The 21,279-nt window shown below is 38.1% G+C and overlaps 1 protein-coding gene across 1 annotated transcript in view; it reads right to left on the reverse strand.

Annotated features, from left to right (window-relative positions):
* Positions 1–21,279, reverse strand: part of Oatp26F (Organic anion transporting polypeptide 26F) — an 89,533-nt gene that overhangs the window by 10,562 nt on the left and 57,692 nt on the right. The window contains exons 4-5 of the mRNA XM_065223916.1: positions 9,031–9,133; positions 1,535–1,902 (exon numbers count right to left, since the gene is read on the reverse strand). Of these exons, the coding sequence (XP_065079988.1) occupies positions 1,535–1,902; positions 9,031–9,133 (471 nt within the window). The remainder of the gene's footprint in view (positions 1–1,534; positions 1,903–9,030; positions 9,134–21,279) is intronic.

The raw sequence follows: 21,279 nt of genomic DNA on the forward strand, positions 1-21,279 counted from the left end.
TGGCGTGGTCTCTGATGAATTCTTCATGAAATTCTGCGAATTTTTAGGTGATGCACTAATTGGAACCTGATTCGAAACCACCAGATGGCCAATGTTGCTCTGGACGTGTTGATATGGCCTCTGATGAATTCTTCATGAAACTTTGAAAAAGTTTGAGGTGCCACACGACTTGGTTCTATGAAAATGATAATTTGGCCATATCTACGGTGCTTACGGAACCTGTTCCAGGACGACCTGGTGGCCAATGTCGAATTAGACACATAGTCTCTGATGAATTCTCTATGAAATTCTGTGTCGCACGAAAATTATAAATTGGCCACATTTACGGTGCCTACGGAACCTGCTCCGCGGCCACCGGATTCTGTTCCATAGTAACCTATTTTTTATGGACAGTACACATGGACAGAGGTGTACATTCTGAATGCAAGCATATTCAGCGTTTTGAAATGCAATACAGATGCATTTGAAATGTGAAAAAAGACCCGTACAAATAAGACCGAACCTTGATCATTCCGACACCGATTCTGGGTGGTCAATTCCGGCCAATCCTAGATTTGTCGCCGGATTCACAAAATTTAAGCCTTAGATAAAAGAATGGGTGCAAATTGTTGGGCCAAATCGAGGGGAGCGACTCTATCTAAGATGCAGGATTTTTTTTGCTTTGTTGTTGTGAGATGCGCACACGCTTAATAGATAGAAAGAAGATTGATGAAGATTTTGAAGATTTTCTGTAAAAATGTGGAGATCGATGCGAGTAGATGGATTTAGAAGCAAAAGATGAAACAAGATTTTTCGAAGATTGATTTGCTAGCGTGAGATTTTTTGACCATAAATCAGAAAGCGTTCCAGGGATATCCAAGAATATTTTCTGAACAATATCTGATCCGTTGATCAGGTTTTCTCTAATGTTCCTTAGTTAAAATGGAATTTTGGAAAAAATATTAATCTTTTTTTAAATCACCGGTAAGTTCTATTAGAAAGTGAATTTCAGTCAGGTACGTTGACCATGGTCGATCAGAAAGTTGTTAGGGGATATCTAATGATGGAATTTTCCAAACAGCACCATGCATCTCCGTAATAATTTAAGATTTTTATAGTTTTTGTTCACAATTAGTATATTTTTAAGGGATGCTATTAAAAATATCTGATTTTGGTCTTTAAATTGGGTATAATGCACTTAAGTATAATATTTTTCATATGAAATCGGGCTAAATTTTTTCGAATAATCCAATTTCGTGGTCAGAATTTATATATAAACTGGTTTAAAAAGTTTAGTATAAGCATTTCAGTGAAAATGAGAGGTACATAAAAACGTACCTCACATTTCCGTGGAAATCTGGTAGATCCACGCGGTCATTGCCGAAATCGTATGTCTATCAAGCGAGAATTTTTAAACCATTTACAATATAATCAATCCATTTCATCAATTATCATCATACAAATGTATAAGTACATTATTATCTATCTTTTGGTCAATATCAACCCAAATTACCCCATACTTACTATAGGAATCTACAGTATCCATAATACTTACCCATCAACAGTGCCGACCACACGGCCGTCACGCTGAACTGGTTCTCGATCAGCTTCGGCAGGAACACCGCAAAGCCCGATATGACCAGTCCCTCCGATGCCCCGGCCAGATTCAGGAAGAAAAACGTCGGATTCTTGAGCAGCGCTGCAAGGGCTCGGGGGATTTCCTTGATTTTCGTAAACGGTTGCTTCTGCTTGTCGGTGTCACCCCGGTGCGCTTCGGAAACCTTTTCCAACTTTTCCGAGCCGGGCAGCGTGCGGGGATAGGCCAGTATCGGTATCGCTAGCAGCAGACAGAAGGCAGCCATAAAAACGAATCCAATCCACCAGGCACCGACCCAAACCTTGCTGTGCGGCGTTAGACCGAGCCTGAAAGAGGGAGAAAGCAAAAATGCACGGAAAGTTAATAAATGGAATAGTTGAACAGGTATTATTCTGTGTGGGCGACGGGATGAATCCTTGTAAACGACAATTTAGAAGTTGTGCCTGATGCCCGTTACTGTAGTAACACTCCGCGGACCAAAGCCATTTGATGGAAATGCTAGTGAGTTGTTTGTTTGTTTATTTCGCAGAACAGAGGCGCAAAGCATCGTTGCTTGGGCATTGCGAGGATTCCTACGAGTTTGAAATTTGTTCCAAAGTCATAGTGAAAACATTTATACACGCGACAAAAAGTACTGCAGGACACAATCGACCAATTCGCGCCCTCTCTTGAGGTGGATTCAACCAACACTACACTTATGAAAAGAGCAGACAAACAAACGAACGTCCCGCAATGAAGCCCATTCATTGGAATCCACTTTTCCCATGCAGGATTACAAACGGATTACATATTTGAACATTTTTCGCATTTCCATTCGCGTCGCTTAAAAAAAACATACATTGCGAGGGTGCTCGAGAGTCAGTCGGCTGAATAGGGGATCATCATGTGTCATAATAGTGGACTGTGAAAATATAACTCGAATAATAAACAATAAATGGTTTTCGTGGGCAAAGGATGGGAATGAAAATCGAATAACCTACGTGGGGAAGTAAACTTTTCATGGTCTGGAAAATAACGTTTACTGTTGGAAACAAATGTACACACTTTTCTAGGTTGTGAATCTTTATTTGGATTGATTAAAGTTATAATATAACAATTATTCAAAAGCGATTTAATTATACTAAAACTTTCAATAATGTTTGGAATATTCTGTAGGTTGATCCACGAACCTTTGTCACTTCCTGAGTAGAAGGTTTGATCATCACCTAATTTCAATATAACATGCAATTACTGATATCAATGTTATACAACAATCCCCTTCCTTCACCCAACCAAACGGAAGCATCCCGAATATTCAACAGGAAATCTGCAAACAATCCCTCAGGCAGTTCAGGTCCCGATATTCATAGCACAGAATGCAATTTACACGTTTACCCTCTTATTATGCTTGGAAAACACGGAAACACGAGCATACAGGTTGTCGTTCAGTACTGTCCTGAGCCACAGAGAGGAAAAAAAAGCTAATATATTAGCAAAACCATCAGACGACGAGCTTCTGGCACTCGTCGTCGGTCCTGGCTTCAACCCTCCTGGCCCCAAATGTGCCACGCGAGCGCGGTCGATTGAGTCTGTCGTGTTGATTCACCCGGGGATCAACAGTCAGAACATTGGCACTTTTTTTCGCCTTCTGGCAGCACGTTCCCAACACCGCACCGGCCCGGAATGAGTTCTGCCTTCTTCCTATATTGCAACGGAGCCAAAACGAAAAAAAAAATCAGATCCATAGAGTCTTCCGCAAATATTTCCCATTTTTCTGCATTCCACGTAGGTACATTGTTGTGTGTCTTGGAACGTGTTCGTATGGAAGCGTTTCCCAAAAGAAGGACCCCGAAGAATTTCATGCTTCCGCCGGCCAACATCGGTCGTCTCCCAAGCCGTGCTTGGCGGATGTGCACTTTGTTGTGACTACATTATAAATATCTCATCACAGCACAATCAGCTAGCTGGTGATGTAGCTAGACGTAATCTTTACCACTAGGAATGTAGATACTGACGCCGCCGTTGTCGAAAGGTGTGTGAGTGGGGAGCATCCGAAAATGAAGTCGCTTGGGAAGTGAATATCTGAACATGTTAGCTGATCTTGATGAGATGAGCGAATGGTGCGCCATATTTTTTTTTTAAAGTGCATGAAGATATAAACCTGATCTTGACCAAGATTATGGAAACTATTTCAAGTCTGAACTGGAAATTGAAAAAAATCGTAAATTTTCCAAACTGTATTACGTAACCCAAGTAACAATTTAACAGCCTTTTGGCATTCACTCTGATTTATTGTGGTTTTAAAACGACAATTAAATACAGCATTTGACAGTACAAAGAAATTCTTAAAGAGTAGTTCAGCTTTATGCTGTTTTAAAAACCTTTTAAAGTCTTACGATAAAGTCAGAAAATGTCTGATTTAAAAAATAAATTTAATGCAGCAAAATGCCTCAAAACATCACATTCTTGTCCAAGTAGCAATTGAAGAGACTTTTGGCTTTCAGTCTAATTTATTACGGTTTTATAACGGCTATAAACAATCTTAGTAGTTTAAATATAGCATTTAATAGTGCACAACATTATTGGTTAGTAGTTCAACATTTTGCTGTTTTCAAAACCTTTTCATGTCTTACGATAGAGTCCAAATGATATCTGTTTGAATTTTGAGCAGCACTTTATAAAACGGTCATTATATCATTATTAAAAGCGGTTGTACAACCATTCGGTTCCGGGAGCAAAGAGCATATATTGTAGCTGTTTGGTGTCAATAAAGTGTATCACAAAACCAAAATAAAAGAGAAATAACAAATTATAGAAAAAAAAAAATTATAAATTCAAATTGATTTTATACGAGTTCTTAAAATAATATACCTCCATTGTTTTCATATTATTAAGAATACTATACGTCATTTTAAATGCCGTAACATTTTTTTGTCCCAAGCAGAGATATTAACATTTGAAACGAGCATATTTTTTGTAGAAATATGTCAATAACTCTTGATCGGCGAAAGATATCGACAAGATCTGTGGAGCAAAAAATTTGCGCCTTGAAAAGATCTAAAAGCTATTTGAAAACATCTTTGCTGAGAAATTTGAAATAAGGAAACTAGAGCAAAACAACCGTTTTTTTTAAGAGACACCCTAACTCAATTCAAGAAAATAACTCTAAATCGGTCAATTTAAGAGACACAAAAAAGTTCTCTCATATAAAGCTGCTTGAAACTAGCTCAACTATAACTTTGCCCAAGAATATATGCCCTAATTTCTTCAAACAAAAAAGTTAGATTTTTGATTTCAATGATAATTAGAACCACCCTAGAGTTTATTGACATGAAAATGATGGCTTAACTATAAGGAACAACTTTGTAGAAGATACTTTTAGTCTAAAGTTTCAATTTCAGGCTCAAAACATATCCTTCCACCTCGGAGGCGAACCAGCCTAAGGCTGAAAGCCTCCTAAATAAAGCTAAATTAATTAATTAATCCTTCCACCTAAATCTGCATTGTGGTCCACTGTGCACTGATTACAAATTAAACTAAAAGAATGAATCTGCCTAGAGACAGAGAAAGAATGGGTGGGGCTTGCAAACGTAGAATCACAAGGAAATGCCGAAAGATAGTCGAGTAATAATTCTATTGTGTTACCTGACTTATAACAAATATACGTTGTTTACAAGTACCGTAAAACGGAGTAACATTGATAGTTTTTTTTTTTAAGTATATTCTAAATATATTTTACAGCAATGAATGTTTTTCAAATTTTATATTTTTAAAACAAGTACTGAGGATCCAAGAGTAAACTCGTTAGTAATATGTTTAACAGAAATTAAAGCATTTATCCTATTGTTTTAGTTTTGTGACCGAACTTCAGTATTTTGATTTGGGGTTACTTTTGATAATGCTCGATGAATGTAGAAAAGAATGGGTGAAACTCAAACAATTTAGGTTTTAAAATATGAAAGTATAAATGAGTATATAATCAGAAAACCTCATAAGCAATAAGAATACAACATTGAATTTGTAATTTAAATCTTTATATTATACTATCAAAGTTACCCGCATTATCAAAGATACCCCGTTTTACGGTACCCCGAATACAACCTACCGTATGCGTGATAATGTTTGCACCATTAAGCAATGTCAAAATTAAAAAAAAATCTCAAAAATTTCGTATTCGAGTTTTTTTTTATTTATTCAAAGGGGGGAAGTTTCGCAAAGTCTTAAACTATGTTAATCATCGATCGAGTTTCCATTTGCTGCAATTACGGCCTCCACACGCTTCCGGAATGCACAGCAGGTTCTAATAGTGTAGTCTGGATCCATTTCTCTCCAGGTACGGGTCAATGTTTGTCTGAGGCTTGCTGTACTCGGGTGGCGTTTAGAATAGGCCTTGGCCTTCATGACGCACCATATTGAGTAATCCAGCGGATTAAGATCGGGCCGGATGGCGGCCACATATCCTTCGCCCAGAACGAAAGATGTTCCTGCAACCACTTCTGAGTGCGGTTCGAGGTGTGGCACGGAGCCCCTTCTTGTTGAAATACAACATTTGGCTTCGGACCGTACTGTTCTTTGATCCACGGAAGAACATACTTACTTAAAATCCCGCTGTAGACCTCCGTGTTGACCTTGTCGCCTTCTGGAATGAACACCGGGTTAACACCATAACGCTAGCAGGGTGCTTGGTCAGATATACGTTCTTGTGCTCGTCGGCCACGTCTTTTACCGGAAGAGAACTAATATACCGATCGGTTTTGGAATTTGATACGGGATCGACGGTAAACTTGCTCTCGTCGATGAACAAGATTACCGGATTTTTTCGCTTAAGGAAGTTCAAGATTTTCTTGCATCGTTCGACTCGTAGCTCCCGGTTGGCAATCATGTAAGTTTTTTTTTTCGTGCCCTCGACTTCGCCCCGCAATCTTCCTTTACGATCTTCCGTGCCGTAAAGTCACTGATCCAGTGTTCCTTTGCCATTTTCCTTATTGAACGCACTGGATTCACCCGCATCTTTCTTTTGATAACAGCGATAACCCTCGGAATCCGAGCTGACCTCGGACGACCTGTGGCCACTTTCGCGGATAGTTGTCCTTTCTTTTTTCGGTCTAAAACCCTTAAGGACGGTCCACCGGGACACATTTGCGCATGGGACAAATCACGAATACGCTGCCACTCGTCATGGTGCAACTGTCAAACTAAATAAAGCATTTTCTTTTATACACAGCCTACTACGGTATGAGCTATAGCTTACGTGCATGCAAAGAAAACCTAGCCATTGTATGCACAGGTGAAACGAGAACCTTATTTGTACGATGGTGCAAACATTATCACGCATACGGTATGACTCGTCTAATTTTGCATAGCATTTGCAATGTAAAATTAGACGAACTATACGTTGTATTCAAAGTATATTCGTTATAAGTCAGGTAACACAGTAGGGATAGTAGGAGGAATAAATCTAGCGATGCTGTGGACGGAAAGGAGAAGGAATCCAATATCTGAACTTATTGAGAGACTCAGCAGCTCCGAAAAAAACCGGTCATCAACTAAAAAGTAGACGACTGAGAAGAGTGAAGTGAATGCGGTTCGCGAAGTACTGAAAGCCTAGGGGCATTCCACTCTAAACTTTAGTTCTGATCAACCCTTGGGCAACTTGACAACTCCAGTATATTGCCAGTGTACCGTGTACCCCGACAATTTGGTGCTGGTGGTTCTGTCAATCTCACAAGGGTTACACGGTTAGAAAAAAGTACCCAAAATTAAGTTCTTTTCATTCATCTCGGCACTATAGTGCAGGAACCCCAAAGTAGGTAAAGCGGGTCAAAGTAATTTTCATTTACTTGTGTGCAGTTCGCATGGAATCTTCCACTAGCTTTTTAACCAAAAGTAAGTTAGTTGTACCCAACAGTAGGTAAATATGTTTATACCCAACCGTTTTTGATTACTGACTAGAAGCATTTTCATGCCAAATAGGAAAAAAAATGAATTTCATAATCGACCTTCTCCGATTTGAATTAAATTTTGCATAATTGTTTGTTATGGTCAATCATTAACATATGAGCTAAAATTCGGCCATTTTGAATCTCGCAACACAAATTCGGCGTATTCGATATTTTTCAACAAATCATAGCTCGAATATGTCACTTCCAATCGACATTACGTCTGAGACAAAGTTGTAGACAAAACTAATTCTTTTTCAGGATAAATAGGCACGGTAAAATTTGCTAAGTAATTTCGGGTAAAATATACAGAAACAATGATAACTCTCTTCAATATTTTAGGGGGTAGAGGACCCCTCTAATTCAGAGGATACTAAACTGTCTACTACTGCTGTTCAACACAAAACATCACAAGAATACAAACTACAGTTGAGCTTATTTTTTGTGCGTGATTAGAGTTAACCATAAACTTGTCCCCTACAGAAAATCAGCTCAATTGGTTGGAAGACAGCCGAGAAATTGTGGTGGGTGGACTGCACCACCCACCACACTATTCTGGGAATTCTTGTACCATGTTTCACAGTGCTCGATTATAAGGTAAGTTATTATTTAAATCCAAAATTTGAGCTGCACAATCCTTACGATGAAATCCATCTGTTACAGCAGTTTCGTAATACATGACTGCTCTCTCTGGCAACGAATTCCTGCACAGTGGGTGCTGTTGTTGTTTTCTACAACAAAAGACCCTCTCCCTGTTTATCTCACGCAGCATGGTGGTGCAGATTACGGTGGAAGCCCAGGCAAAAGCCTTTTCTAGTTTCCCTCTGCCATTCTTCTGCACGACCACACCATAGAGGTGCCGCTATTACTCATCATATTCATCATTTCTGTTGTTGGTGAGGAATAGCGACGACGACGACGACGACGACGACGACGCCGGTGAGCATAAAATAGCAACAACCGGAGCAGCAGCCAACGAAGACTGGGAAATACCCTTATTGAATCATTTTCCATATTATGCTGCAAATGTTACCGCAGGCAAAGTGCGTCGTTATCCTTCGCTGCGATTTAGTGTGATCCTTTCGCCCTCCCCCGCTCAACGAAGCTACGGAACAATTTCTTCTCAAATTGCCTCCGGAACCGACTTCGAGAAAGGTAGCTTACATCGTTGGCATCTTCATAGTCGTTGTCGTCATCGTCGTCGTCACACTCGATTAATGGATACATCCCAGAGATATTTTCACGCAATTTGAATTTATTAATATTAGATGAGCTGTGTACGTGCGTCTGGGAATGCAAATATTACCGAAACATACACCTTACTCGCTGGTGGTGGCCCAAAACTGGATGGGAGTGGAGGTGTGAATGAATGTCAACAATGCGGAAAATGGTTTATAAACAGATCAGTCAGTGTCGTTTTCGGTCTCCCATGTGCAAGTAGTTTGAGGCTGAGATGGATTGCAGTGTGGTTTTGAATAATTCAATGCTTTTTAGCAGAGGAAGTCATTTCGAGGGCCCGGCAGGGCAGGTACTTACGTTGAGGAATCCACGACGAACATGTCGGTGTAGAAGAGCAGTAGCTGACCACCAATAACGTAACCGGCAGCTGGACCAACGACGGCCATCGTGTAGTAGATGCCTGTGCGGAAGATGGGAGTAAAAATTTGGTTTTATTAAAATCACAGACTTTACAGGATGGGGAAAAGGGTGCATCGTAGCACATGTGTTGTTGAGACACAGGCAAATGCTCTGCTTAGCTGGATGGTAAACTGTTGGTGACAAAATGTCAAGAGGTTATGGAGCGCTACATAAATTTCAATCAAGTAGGTATTCATGGTGAAAAAAGGAAATGCTTTTTGGTCGTAGCTTCTGCTTTCGCGAAGAATAAATTATGGGTGAGAAAGACAATATGTTTGGGGACTAAATTATTGTCAAGACTATAAATTTCGAACCAATGTTAAATTTATTTAGAAGTAAAAAGCACGCTTGGATGTTAATGATTTGGAGTATATAAATGGCAAAGTATTTTCAATTAGTTTACACATTCAAAAGATATTATTAGATTGTGACCTAGTCTACTTAATTTCGAACAAATCCAAATTCTGAAAAGACAAACATTCCGTACCGGTTTCGAGAATGGTATGGAAGATTAAATTTCAGAGGTTCTGAAATTCTTTAAATTACATGAAATTTTTGAAATCACGAAAAGTCTCGGAACTCTCAAAAGCTGGAGTTTCAGAAACTGAAACTAGAGGTTAATCCGGTACATCGGTAACATACACAAAAAAACGCCCGCATTTCCAAGAACTCACAAACCACAGTACCAGATTTCTGAGAGCAACGACATTTCTTGCAATTTCCTAGAGAATATGTATTCCAGTAACTTGAGAAAAAACCAGAGTGGCTTGAACTCTTGAAACTCCAGAAAAAGTTTTAATAAATCCGAATCTTGTAAAATTCTTGGAGCTTCAACAACTCTTGATACTTCAGCAGCTCTTGAAATTGCGTGAGCTTCTGGCAATTCCTTGCACTAACATTTTTTCAGGAATTCGAAGAAATCTTGGCATTCAGAACACTTCCGAAACTTCCGGTACATTCAGAACTATCAAACTTAGCTGGAAATGCCGAACAATCAAAGAGTTCCAGGTGCCATTGTACGCAGTCAGAATAGCCGTAACTTTCGGAACCACAGAGACTTAAGGGACTAATTAAGTTCAATAATTTCAATAATACCGGGGAACCCCTAAAAACTTATACAATTTTTAGAACACTAGAGTGAGCTACGAGAGCTTCTCCCATAGTTGTTAAAACTCCAGGAACTTTGTGAGTCCTTAGAGCTTTCGGACAACTCCAGAGCTTCTGGATTTCCAACAAGCCTTAGGAACAACTCTGTGAGCTTCAAAAATTTTCAACAATAGAGATGTCTTGGAACATGCAGAACAGTAAATCGCTCAGAACCCATGAAAGTTCTGATACTCCAGCAAACTTTAGAAATCCTAAGAACATAAAAACAATCTGAAATACACACCAAAAAATTCTGAATTTTACTGGCGATGTAAACGTCCATGCATGCAAACATTCATACATGTAAACTTCCTTTTCACGTAAACTAGCAGCTTGCAAGAAATGTTGCAAACAAAAGTGGACAGTTGCGTACAATATATGGAATATTGCGTGACATGTTTCATAAATTTACACAATCTATAATTTAAACTTGTATGATATATGACGCTCCATTTATGTGCACCATAGTAACGGAAATTTACACTACTTTTTTTAGCTGTGTACTTAAGACTTTTCTACATATTAGTAAATCTAAGAACTTCAGGAGCTCCAGCAAACCTTAAAATTTGAAGAAATGCTGATGTTCTATCATTATTCTGAACTTGTACCTTACATAACCTATAGAATGCAGAACCACTAATAGCCAAAAGAGCTCATGTAACTTCAGGAACTTCTGAAACTCCACCAATCATTAACATTCCAGAAAGCTCCACGATAATTCAATACTTTGGTAACTATAATAATATCCAGCAATTCTTAATATCCAGCAAACCTTGGTAGTCATATAAATTTCGTGTATTTTTGACATTATGAGAACATAAAAATCATTTACAAAGCTTCAAAACTCACAGAACTCTTTAGCATTCGTGTATACTGTTGAAAACTTAATGAAATTTCAATGGTACTTCTAAAACTTTCAACACTTTCATGTTTTCGTTATCTTGTTACCGTCTTGGTTCCTGTACCCTATTGGTTCACTTCGAGCGAGAAAAATCAGGAGATAGCGAGAGCGAGGAATAGGGTATATGTGTGTTCATTGTGAATTCAATCTGTATGTCAGTTTCTTGTATGCAATATTGTCTTGTTTTTAATGTAAATATAATTAAATATGAAAGGCAAATGAAAGACCACTCCCAAACCAACGGTCCAATTAAATATTGTAACCCAGTCACACCAACAACACATAACACAGAACACATAACGGGAAGGAGTAAGGATGAAGGTGGGCGTTGGAAACAAGAGAAGGATATGGACAAGGGGTGGTGAAAAAGTGGGAGGGAGGTGGAAATGGGCTTAGGTCAAGGGAGAAGCTACTGGGTCAAACTGAAGAGAAGGTTCTCTTTCACTTTAGCCATTGCGCGAGATAGATCGATCTGCCAAGTTAAGTTTATTAAAAGTTCTGAAGAGAAGTGAAAAATATAGAGTCGCCAACAAATACCGGTGAAACTACCGAATACAGAGCCAGGTAGGACCCAATTAATACCCGGTAGCGGAATTCCCAGCCCTAAGACCACCTCTCATATTCCCCTCAGGACCCATTCATTACGGGCTAAACCACGAGGGCGTCCATTAACACGCCAACACCCGTGTAGCAAGCGTCCATCGGTAATACACCGACAACCACTGGGAGATCACCGTCGATCACCCGATCGAGCCCCAGTGCCACATCCGTCGTGCCACACGGTGACAACCGTCGAGCACCGGCATCCACTGGGAACAGTCCGTTCATCCGCCGCCGAAAAACCCCACCCGTTGCAGAATTCCGTCATCGCTGGCCAGCAATCTACACACCCACACTACAGACATAACAAGTGAGTGAGAGAATAAAGAGTAAAAGTGATAAAGAGGTGTTTTGTACGTTTGATCAGTGCCGACAAGCCAGGAGCCGACCTTGAAGCTCCAGGGTTTCAAGCTCGAGCTAGCCAACAAAAGAGGCGAGTGTAGCCCACCCCAGACGATCTCCGTGGCTAGACCAGAGGTTAGGGGAATCCCTTTAAACTAGCCCATCTGGCTAGCAATTAACAATCTTTACTGCCTATTATAGGCATATCAGTCCCATATGAAAAAGTAGGCATTGAGAAAATGCCAATCAAAGCTACGAACATGATCATTTGTTCAAGTTAAAATCAGTTGCAATGAAGCTAGCATGTATTCAGTCATTCCATAGCAAAACGATATAGTGGTTCTCAGAATTCCGTCAAAATTGGTAGTTTTGTTCCTTACCGCAAAATATTAGACCCGTATTTTTTTATGTTTTCATTAGGGCGACCATTCCCATGTTAGGGTGGTCCAACAAATCGATTTTTTTTTTCATAAACTGGGCCGATTTCAAAGCTCAAAATATCAAAATATATCTAAAAATACTTTTTAGAAAAAATATAATGATATAAGATTTTTTATTGGAAAACATTGATTGTACTTGTTTTTTTATTGTTTTCATGGCTTGTATGTAGAGGCCGCAACATATTTTTATATTTTTCCTTGAAAATTTATGCTTATTTTCACACATTAAATCACAAAATCAGCGATACGTCTTTTTTCGTTTTTGAGTTATATTTTTTTGAAGATATCAAGTTTTGGGTTTTCGCTCAATATTTCTATGCGACTAGACTACCATGCGTCTCCATCGATTTATAGTGAATGTAACATGGTCACGACGCATGGTAGTCTAGTCGCATAGAAATATTGAGCAAAAACCCAAAACATGATAACTTCAACAAAAAAAAAAAAAAAAAATAACTCAAAAACGAAAAAAAAAACACAAGTCTGTAAAATTCCTTTCTGCAAATACTTTCTGGAAATTATGCAATTTCCTTGAAGTAAATCTGACTGTCCTGAGGATATCTGATCTTCCCTGATGTTGACAAAGCTACCCTGAAGATCTCACAATCCTCCTGAAGTTCTTGGTACTGCCCTGAAATTAGTGGTTAGTTAGAGATTTTTCTTTATTTGGGAGGTTTTCAGTATTTGACTGGTTCACCTCTGTGAAACAAATGGAACTGTACTGAAAATCTTTAAACTCCCCTGAAAATCTTTGGAGTTCTCTAAAGTTTCCAAAATATGTCTTAAGTTTTCTAAATCATGTAAGAGATTTTTTTTAACGTAGGATTACATCTTTCGGCAACATATTGGGGGTGCAATTTCAAAAAACCAAAATTGACCGCATTACGAAAAGTGACCACATATAACTCTGTCAATAGCGGATGGATTTCAATTCAAAATAAGCCAATCGATTAGAAACTTAACTTCAAATCTGCTAAATTGAAAACTTTATTATTTTTCAATAGGCCACTACTAGAAATTACACAAATTTCCAACTATTGCAATAGTGATCAAAATTATCACCGATTGCCTGCAAACAGCGCATTCCCTAGCACAGATTTCAAAATCGAATTCGATCCTGTCTCCCTGAACGGCGCTTATTCAATCAACGTGTGTGGTGGTGTCCGGTTGGTCGTCAGCAGCAACAGCAGCAGTGCTTTCGGCGCGTGGCGCTGAACATTGTACACAACGAAAGGCTGCCCGCCAGCAGCGAGCTGCATCCCACATGAACGTCCATTCACCGAAGAAGGAGGAAGAAGCCTCACCAGTGGTGAGTCACCACTACTGATCGGAATCCATCTTCGTGAGTCGCTAAAGAGTTTTTTTTTTTACATTTTCAAGCTGAAAATTGCATTAGGTCCTAAGTAACATTGATCGATTCTCTTCGTTGACTTTCTCTTTCGTTAATAACTTGAGCACATAACCGTTTCTTTTTGTGTTTGTTGTAATAGATGCTAGATAAAAGCTTCTTTTATCGATCAGTGTGCTGAAAATACCTGGGAATGTCATGACATGCCCGTGGGGATACAAAGAGAAAGTTGATTAAGAGAATCTGTCAATGTTACTTAAGACCTATTTCAAAGGGGTACACGACGTTAGGCATAAAGGACGTTAGGCATAATGGATGTTAGGCATAATCTACCCGATGAATTCCAGAAGGATGATAATGGGGACCGTCTATTGATTGCTGACTTCGGTGACAATAATGAAAGAGCCTTAATTTTTGGAACTCATGAAAACATGCGATGTCTTGGACAGGCAAAGTATTGGGTTACAGATGGTACGTTTGCCACAGTTCCTTGTTTGTTTCGGCAACTCGTCACCATGAACTCGCTCCCTCACATCAGCAGACTTTTCCGCTAGTTTTAATTCTGATGACAACAAGAACAGAATCGTTGTATCGAAAAGTATGGCAGGAAATCCTGAGAGCAGCAGGTATGTTTTTTTGCTATTGAATGAAAAACCACAGAATTCACCATTCTTCATTTCATGAGTTGTGGAATCATATTTATTGAACCTTAGATGTTTTTTTTTTTTTTTTTTTTGAATTAAAAATTATAGAATTCACCATTTTTTATTTCCTGAGCTGTTCTTTGAGGAAAACCTTTTCTTCTTTGACAATTGCAATATGTGTGTAAGAATATATTACAATACATGTGTGATTTTTTTTATTTCTAGATGCGATTGATTTCAAGATATAGTTCAAAACTATAGTGAGTTTTCATTGCCAGATTACTTTACCGCTATCGCTACTAATCTTGGATCTAAGTAAATATGTAGCTACGTTACTTATGATATGATAAATAATGGATTCCAAACTGTGCTTATTAAATAAACTAAATTAACGCCCGCCAATTACCAATCCCCACAGGAGGCGACCTCCTTCCGATGTGACCCCAAGGAGCCACAGAGGTCACACACAAAAATGTAGAGGAAGATTTAAGCAATTTAATGCAAAAAACCCCAAACGTTTGCGTTGTTTCATTTGCTCACAAAACAAATTCCGAAAATCGTCGAGTTTTTGACGTGTTACTTGTATTTCCCTCCTTAGCTTGTATCATTTTTTATTCAACGCTTAGCCTAATTTAAGCATTGTTTATCATGCTCGAAGCAGGTTTCTAGAATTGTACAGCAGCAAGGTATTTTTTGCCTAACGTCCATTATATCTAACGTATATTATGCCTAACGTCCATTATGCCTCATGACTTTATGCCTAACGTCCATTATGCCTTACGTTCGTATACCTTACGTCCGTATCCCTAACGTATTAATGCCACTCTTATGCAACGTATCAACTAGATTATGTATGTATGTATATACAATCCAACTTCCACTGTCCGACAGTGTTTTTATGGAAGAAAAATGTTTGCAATATAAGCTATTATTATCTTATACTGATCCCATTGACAACAATTTTAGCCCGGAAGTTGAAAGGTGATAGCTCTGTTGAGATTCAGTAACCCATTTCAGAATACCTGCACACACGTAGTACCGATATAAAATGTATATTGGTACTGCGTGTACACTTCCATCATCAAAACATCCTGCTTTGTAGATGGCACGTATTTAGTAGTATGCATTTCATATTTTTATATCTAGTTGTAATCACTTAGATCTCACCGCTTATGTATTGTGTTCTTGCTGCTGAATCTTTGTCATCTCGATTCTCGTTGAGTCCTGTTGAATAATCGGCATCTGTAGTGGAATACTCTCCTCTCTCTTTCTCTATCACTTTTCGATGTTTTTCGTATCCCTTCTTGAATATTGTAACCTGTTATATACATATTTGTAGTCAAACTGAATATGTTTTTAATTTATGGTGCTCTATTTGTTCAATGTTTTTCTTTGTTGATTAAATATATTTTATTCTGGTGTTACTTGCTGTTATGTCACTTCTTATTTGTTTATTTCATTTAATCTTTTTTTTCCTTTGGTTTGTTTTTTTCCGTCGATCTTGTTTTCCGTGCTGAGCACCAATGCTATCAACTTGCCAGGAAGGCAGCTCCCACACCTGGACCCTCTATCGACCCATGAACTCATGAACAAGGACCAACGGCTTTACTTCCCATCCGAAGGAAGGCGTGATCAGAGATGTTATGCCTCAGAACATCCCGGCGGCGCCGACTGGGATTGAACCCAGGCCTGCTGGGGTGAGAGGTAATCACGCTTACCCTTACACCACCGGCGCCGTTAATCCATTTAATCTTCTCCAAACAATTATGCATAAAAAACAAACCTGTTATCTCCTCCTTTATTAAAAGCTTTTGCCTTTCTTTTAATCCTTCTCTTATTTTATTTTTAGTTTTTGAGATTCTCTAGTCCTCTACATCTGGTTCTAACTCTTTTTCGCTTCCTATAGTTTTATAAATTTCCGCTTCCTGTTTTTTTTTTAAATTTCTCCTCGTCCTTAACCAACTCTAACCATTGTTCTTCTGTTATCTCAGATAATTTATCTTTATCTTCTCTTAAAATGTCATTCCATGTTTTTGTGGGCTTCCTTTTTTTTCCAAGAAAATTTGAGTCCTTCTGGTTATCCCTCTATATGTCCCCAATAGCTTATGCGCATTACCCTAACTTTTTTAACTGCTGATCTTATATCTTATAAGCTTGAAACTGTTATTCTTCCCTTTGGTTTATTCCTTGAATATCTTAACATATCTTTTAATATTTGTAATTCATACCTGCTGATTGACTTTCTATTTCTTTTTATCAGAGCTGCTGCTTTCAATCCATATGTAATAGCTGGTGAGACTACTGTTTTTTAAAATAAGTTTAGAAAGTGCCCACGGGTGCTTTCTAAGCAGTCTCTGGCGGAACTTGAACGGAACTTTTAGAAAATAAATTAAAAAAAGGATTTTGTCCTCTGCACCAATTCTACATTAAAGAGTTCGCAATTTTATGAAAGTTATTTTTCTAAGGCAGGTATTAATGTGCATTGATTTATCAGCATTAGTAGTAGTATTGGAAGCTGTTTGAAGAATTAAACTCAGTCCTTCTGCGTGAGAGCCCCAGCACGAACCGCTACGTCATCTGAGATGTATTAAAGTGAGCTGTTGTCCCGCCTACTGTTGGAGTTTTCAGTGCCAGCTGACTGACTTGAATACGAAACACAACACCTTGATGAATTTTAAATTGGTGTTTGCCCGCAAGGTATTCCATTACACTTGTGGCGCAGTGTTTAGCAATCGTAGATCGCATGCCCGAATACACGGGTTCGAATCCAGGAAATTACTTTTTAATTTTTTTTTATGTTTGGATAGAATGTTGCATAAATATAAGAATTATTATTTATTCGGGCCACTGATCATTTCATACTTACGTACATTAAGTTTTGTTACTAGTAAAGACTTGTGCGCATTGTTTCATGTCGCTTGAAAGTTCTGTCGGAACTTTATTTGAACTTTATGGAACATGAAAGTTCTGTCAGAACTTTATTCGAACTTTATGGAACTTGAAGGTTTGGTCGGAACTTTATTTGAACTTTATGGAACTTGGAAGTGATTTTAATCATTGAATGCGGAGCTTTTGGTTACTTGAGCATTAGAGTGATGCAAAATTTGAAATTTTCGCTCCACAATACTTAAACGATTCCAAATCGGATCCTGACTAACCTCTCAAAATTTGAACCCATTTGGTGAGAAACTGAGATGGCACAAACCATTGGAAGTTTGTATGGGAATTACTATGGTAAAACCAAGATTTTTGTTCATGTCTATCTAATAATTCACCATATCGGTCTGCTTCAAAAACTTTCAACTGTCACTTTTTGATCAAATGCAAGAATCGAAAGTTATCAATGGTTCAATGCGCTAATGTCTTATGATCATGCTCAATCAACTGCTCAGCAGGCAACATATTGGTGTTTCTGGGGCGTTGAATAGGACACAAAAATCATGGCTACTATGTCAGACTGCAAAATACAGTGTTGCCTACAGAGCAGCTGCTTGATCATGTCATAAAATTACTAATCTCTTAAATAATTAATAACTTTTTCCTGTCTCGTTTAACATAGAAACGATCTTCAGCAAAGATGTAGCTGAGAAAATTTTCTATAAGAGTGGCTATCGATCTGTTTCGCAGCTCAATATGGAAAAAGACTAGAAGGCAAGGAACAAAAAGTTGAGATTTCCCATAGTAATTTACATGTAAACTTCAAATGGCTTGTGCGAAGTCTGTTTCTAACCAAAAGAGTTGACACTTTCGAAGGCTTATCAGGACCCGATTTGAAACCATTTAAGCACTGTGGAGCGAAAAAGTCAAATTTTGCATCAGTCTATTGGCAAATCAAAGTTGGCACTCGTGGAGAATAGAAGAACTATGAAAGTGATGATGGTTTCAAAATTTTCCACGGTGAGGTATACAAATGCAATCTTAAAATGCTTGTATTTTGCAAATGGAGCATTTTATTTAAATCTGGTTGCTGCTACAGTTGTAGAAAACCTGAAATCTATGTCTACACATAAAAATCTGAAAAGAAATTATTTTTTCTATATTATGTGTGCATTAAGTAGTCCTTAAGTTTTCTACTAGCGTAGCATTAACCAGATTTAAATAAAATGCTCCATTTGCAAAATAAAAGCATTTAAAGATTGCACTCGTATACCTCACCGTGTAAAATTTTGAAACCATCATCACTCTCATAGTTCTTCTATTCTCCACGAGTGCCAACTTTGATTTGCCAATTGAGCATCCTTGCTTAATGCCCATTCCCTTGATCCTCTCCTCTGAGTATACTCCTTCCCAGCGAACACACGTACGTTCTGCATTCAGCGCCTGTATCAATCTGTTGATTAAACGGCTAGGTACATTCAATTCTTCCAGAATTTGCTGCACCGAAGCAATTTCAACAAAATCGAACGCTTTCTTAATATCTATCGATGCTACTATAATTGTGTTTCCGCAGTTCCAATTTTCCTCGCAAAATACATTTGGTCATATGTTGATCTGTTCTGTGTGAATGCTGCCTGGTGATATCCTGGATTTCCTGCGAACTTACGTAATCTGTTGACCAGCCATCTTCTATAAATTTTAAAAATTTATATTACAAAGCGTCATTCTCCTATTACCTCCTGTTTCTTTTGCTGATTTTTTCTTTGGTATTGACATATGATTGTTTCCACTGTTCTGGCATTCCGTTGGTTGTCCATACCCGCTTTATGATGCTGTATATCTCATCTATGCTGTCCTCATCGCTGTATTTCAAAAACTCATTATTGATTCCATCTAGACCCGCTGCTTTTCCATTTGCTAACCTTTTTATGATCTCCTCTATTTCTACTTTCTTACTTGGCGCTTCTGTTAGTTCTTCTTTATCTTCTCCTGCTTCCAATTGCTGTCTTTTCGTTAGCTCTAGTTCTTCGATCCATTTTTTCATTGGAATTAGTGGTTTTTTTGGCATTTTTTTCCTAACAAATTGTTGTAAGACCCTATTGGCAAATCAAAGTTGGCACTCGTGGAGAATAGAAGAACTATGAAAGTGATGATGGTTTAAAAATTTTCCACGGGGAAGTATACGAGTGCAATCTTAAAATGCTTTTATTTTGAAAATGGAGCATTTTATTTAAATCTGGTTACTGCTACAGTGGTAGAAAAGCGGAAGTCTATGTTTACACCTAAAAATCTGAAAAGAAATTATGTTTTCTGCATTATATGTCTATTGAGTAGTCCTGAAGTTTTCTACTAACGTACCACTAACCAGATTTAAATAAAATGCTCCATTCACAAAATAAAAGCATTTTAAGATTGCACTCGTATACTTCCCCGTGGAAAATTTTGAAACCATCATCACTTTCATAGTTCTTCTATTCTCCACGAGAGCCAACTTTGATTTGCCAATACGATCTCTTCATTCTCTCTCCTACCTCGTAGTGTTGTAATTCATTGTAAAATTTAAAAACTTTTTCACATTGTGTTCTTTCGCTTTAAATATATACTCCTGTCTTCTACAATTTAAGTTTTACCTATGCCATTTCGTAGCTATTCCTTTTTCTTTTGCAAACTTCGTGTCTTTTGGTGCGATAATCATTATCTGAATGTTTCAGCTCTTTTGACGTTGCACGGGCTGGCGCTTTTGGTTTAGTGTTCATATAAGAGATTTGGTTGAAATTTGCATATACAAAATGCTCATATACATTCAAAAGCGAATATCTCATTAAAACTAACTGGATTCATAATGCAGTCTTCAGCAAAGGACTTTTTTATGATCGACAGAGTGAGGGGTGTCATTTTTCATGTATTTTATCCAAATTTCCCATACAAAATTGCAACTGAAAGCGCCAGCTCATCCTACAGACAAATGAGCAAAAACTTTCAGAGGATGGTTTTCTCACTTAAAGGTACATATCTGGAGGTTGGTCCGTGGAAAATTAGAACTTTTATTTTTGTGGGCCAGTTTAATCAGAACCCAAGTCTTAACCACTTCAAACTACTGAACAACAAATAGAAGATAAGGAATCACATAGATGAAGACTAACTAACTCATTTTTTCCTGGTTTAAGATCATCCTTGATGGACAAAGCCGAGTCTTGTCACAACAAGGCATAAAAAGTAACAAGAGCTAAGATGTGTTCCTTTGATTACTGAAAAATACTGTTCCCCAAGTTTGAAGTAGTCAGGACTAGAAATCGGTGGTAGATCTTACAGCCCGTAACGTACCACGAAAAGGTGATCCACCCAGTAGACTGGACGGTGAGTATAAAGAAGCAACGGTTTAATGATTTGAAGAAGTTGCAAGAACAGCAACACAGCAGCACAGCAAGTCACCAATCAGGAAACATCAGAAAAACTCATCGGACTCATGCTTACTAAGAAATAGTATTTTTATTGATTCTAAATCTGTTTTTACTAGCCGAACTCAGAACGACAATTTTACCGATAATATATACATTGAGACAGATGATATAATCCATCACAGTTTCAAATCATATAAATTTTATAAGCAATGATCTTCCCTGCATCAAGAAGGAATCCAATATAGAGGATTCCTGACTTTATTTTGCTGTAGTAGTACAAGTATCGACATTAGATTTGTTTACTTTGCCAATACTTATCAAATTTAAGACTGTCACCTGATAAATCCTTCAGTCGAACGGCATTACATCAGATTTCAATAGTAATTGAATTTCCGTTCATCAATCGGCAATGAAGCATGAAACCCCAGGACCACTTTCAATTCCGAGC

Source organism: Ochlerotatus camptorhynchus, unplaced genomic scaffold (genome assembly GCF_037179485.1).
Source record: "Ochlerotatus camptorhynchus isolate MF236.1 unplaced genomic scaffold, CSIRO-AGI_Acam_v1.1 ptg000202l, whole genome shotgun sequence".
Taxonomy (NCBI): domain Eukaryota; kingdom Metazoa; phylum Arthropoda; class Insecta; order Diptera; family Culicidae; genus Ochlerotatus; species Ochlerotatus camptorhynchus.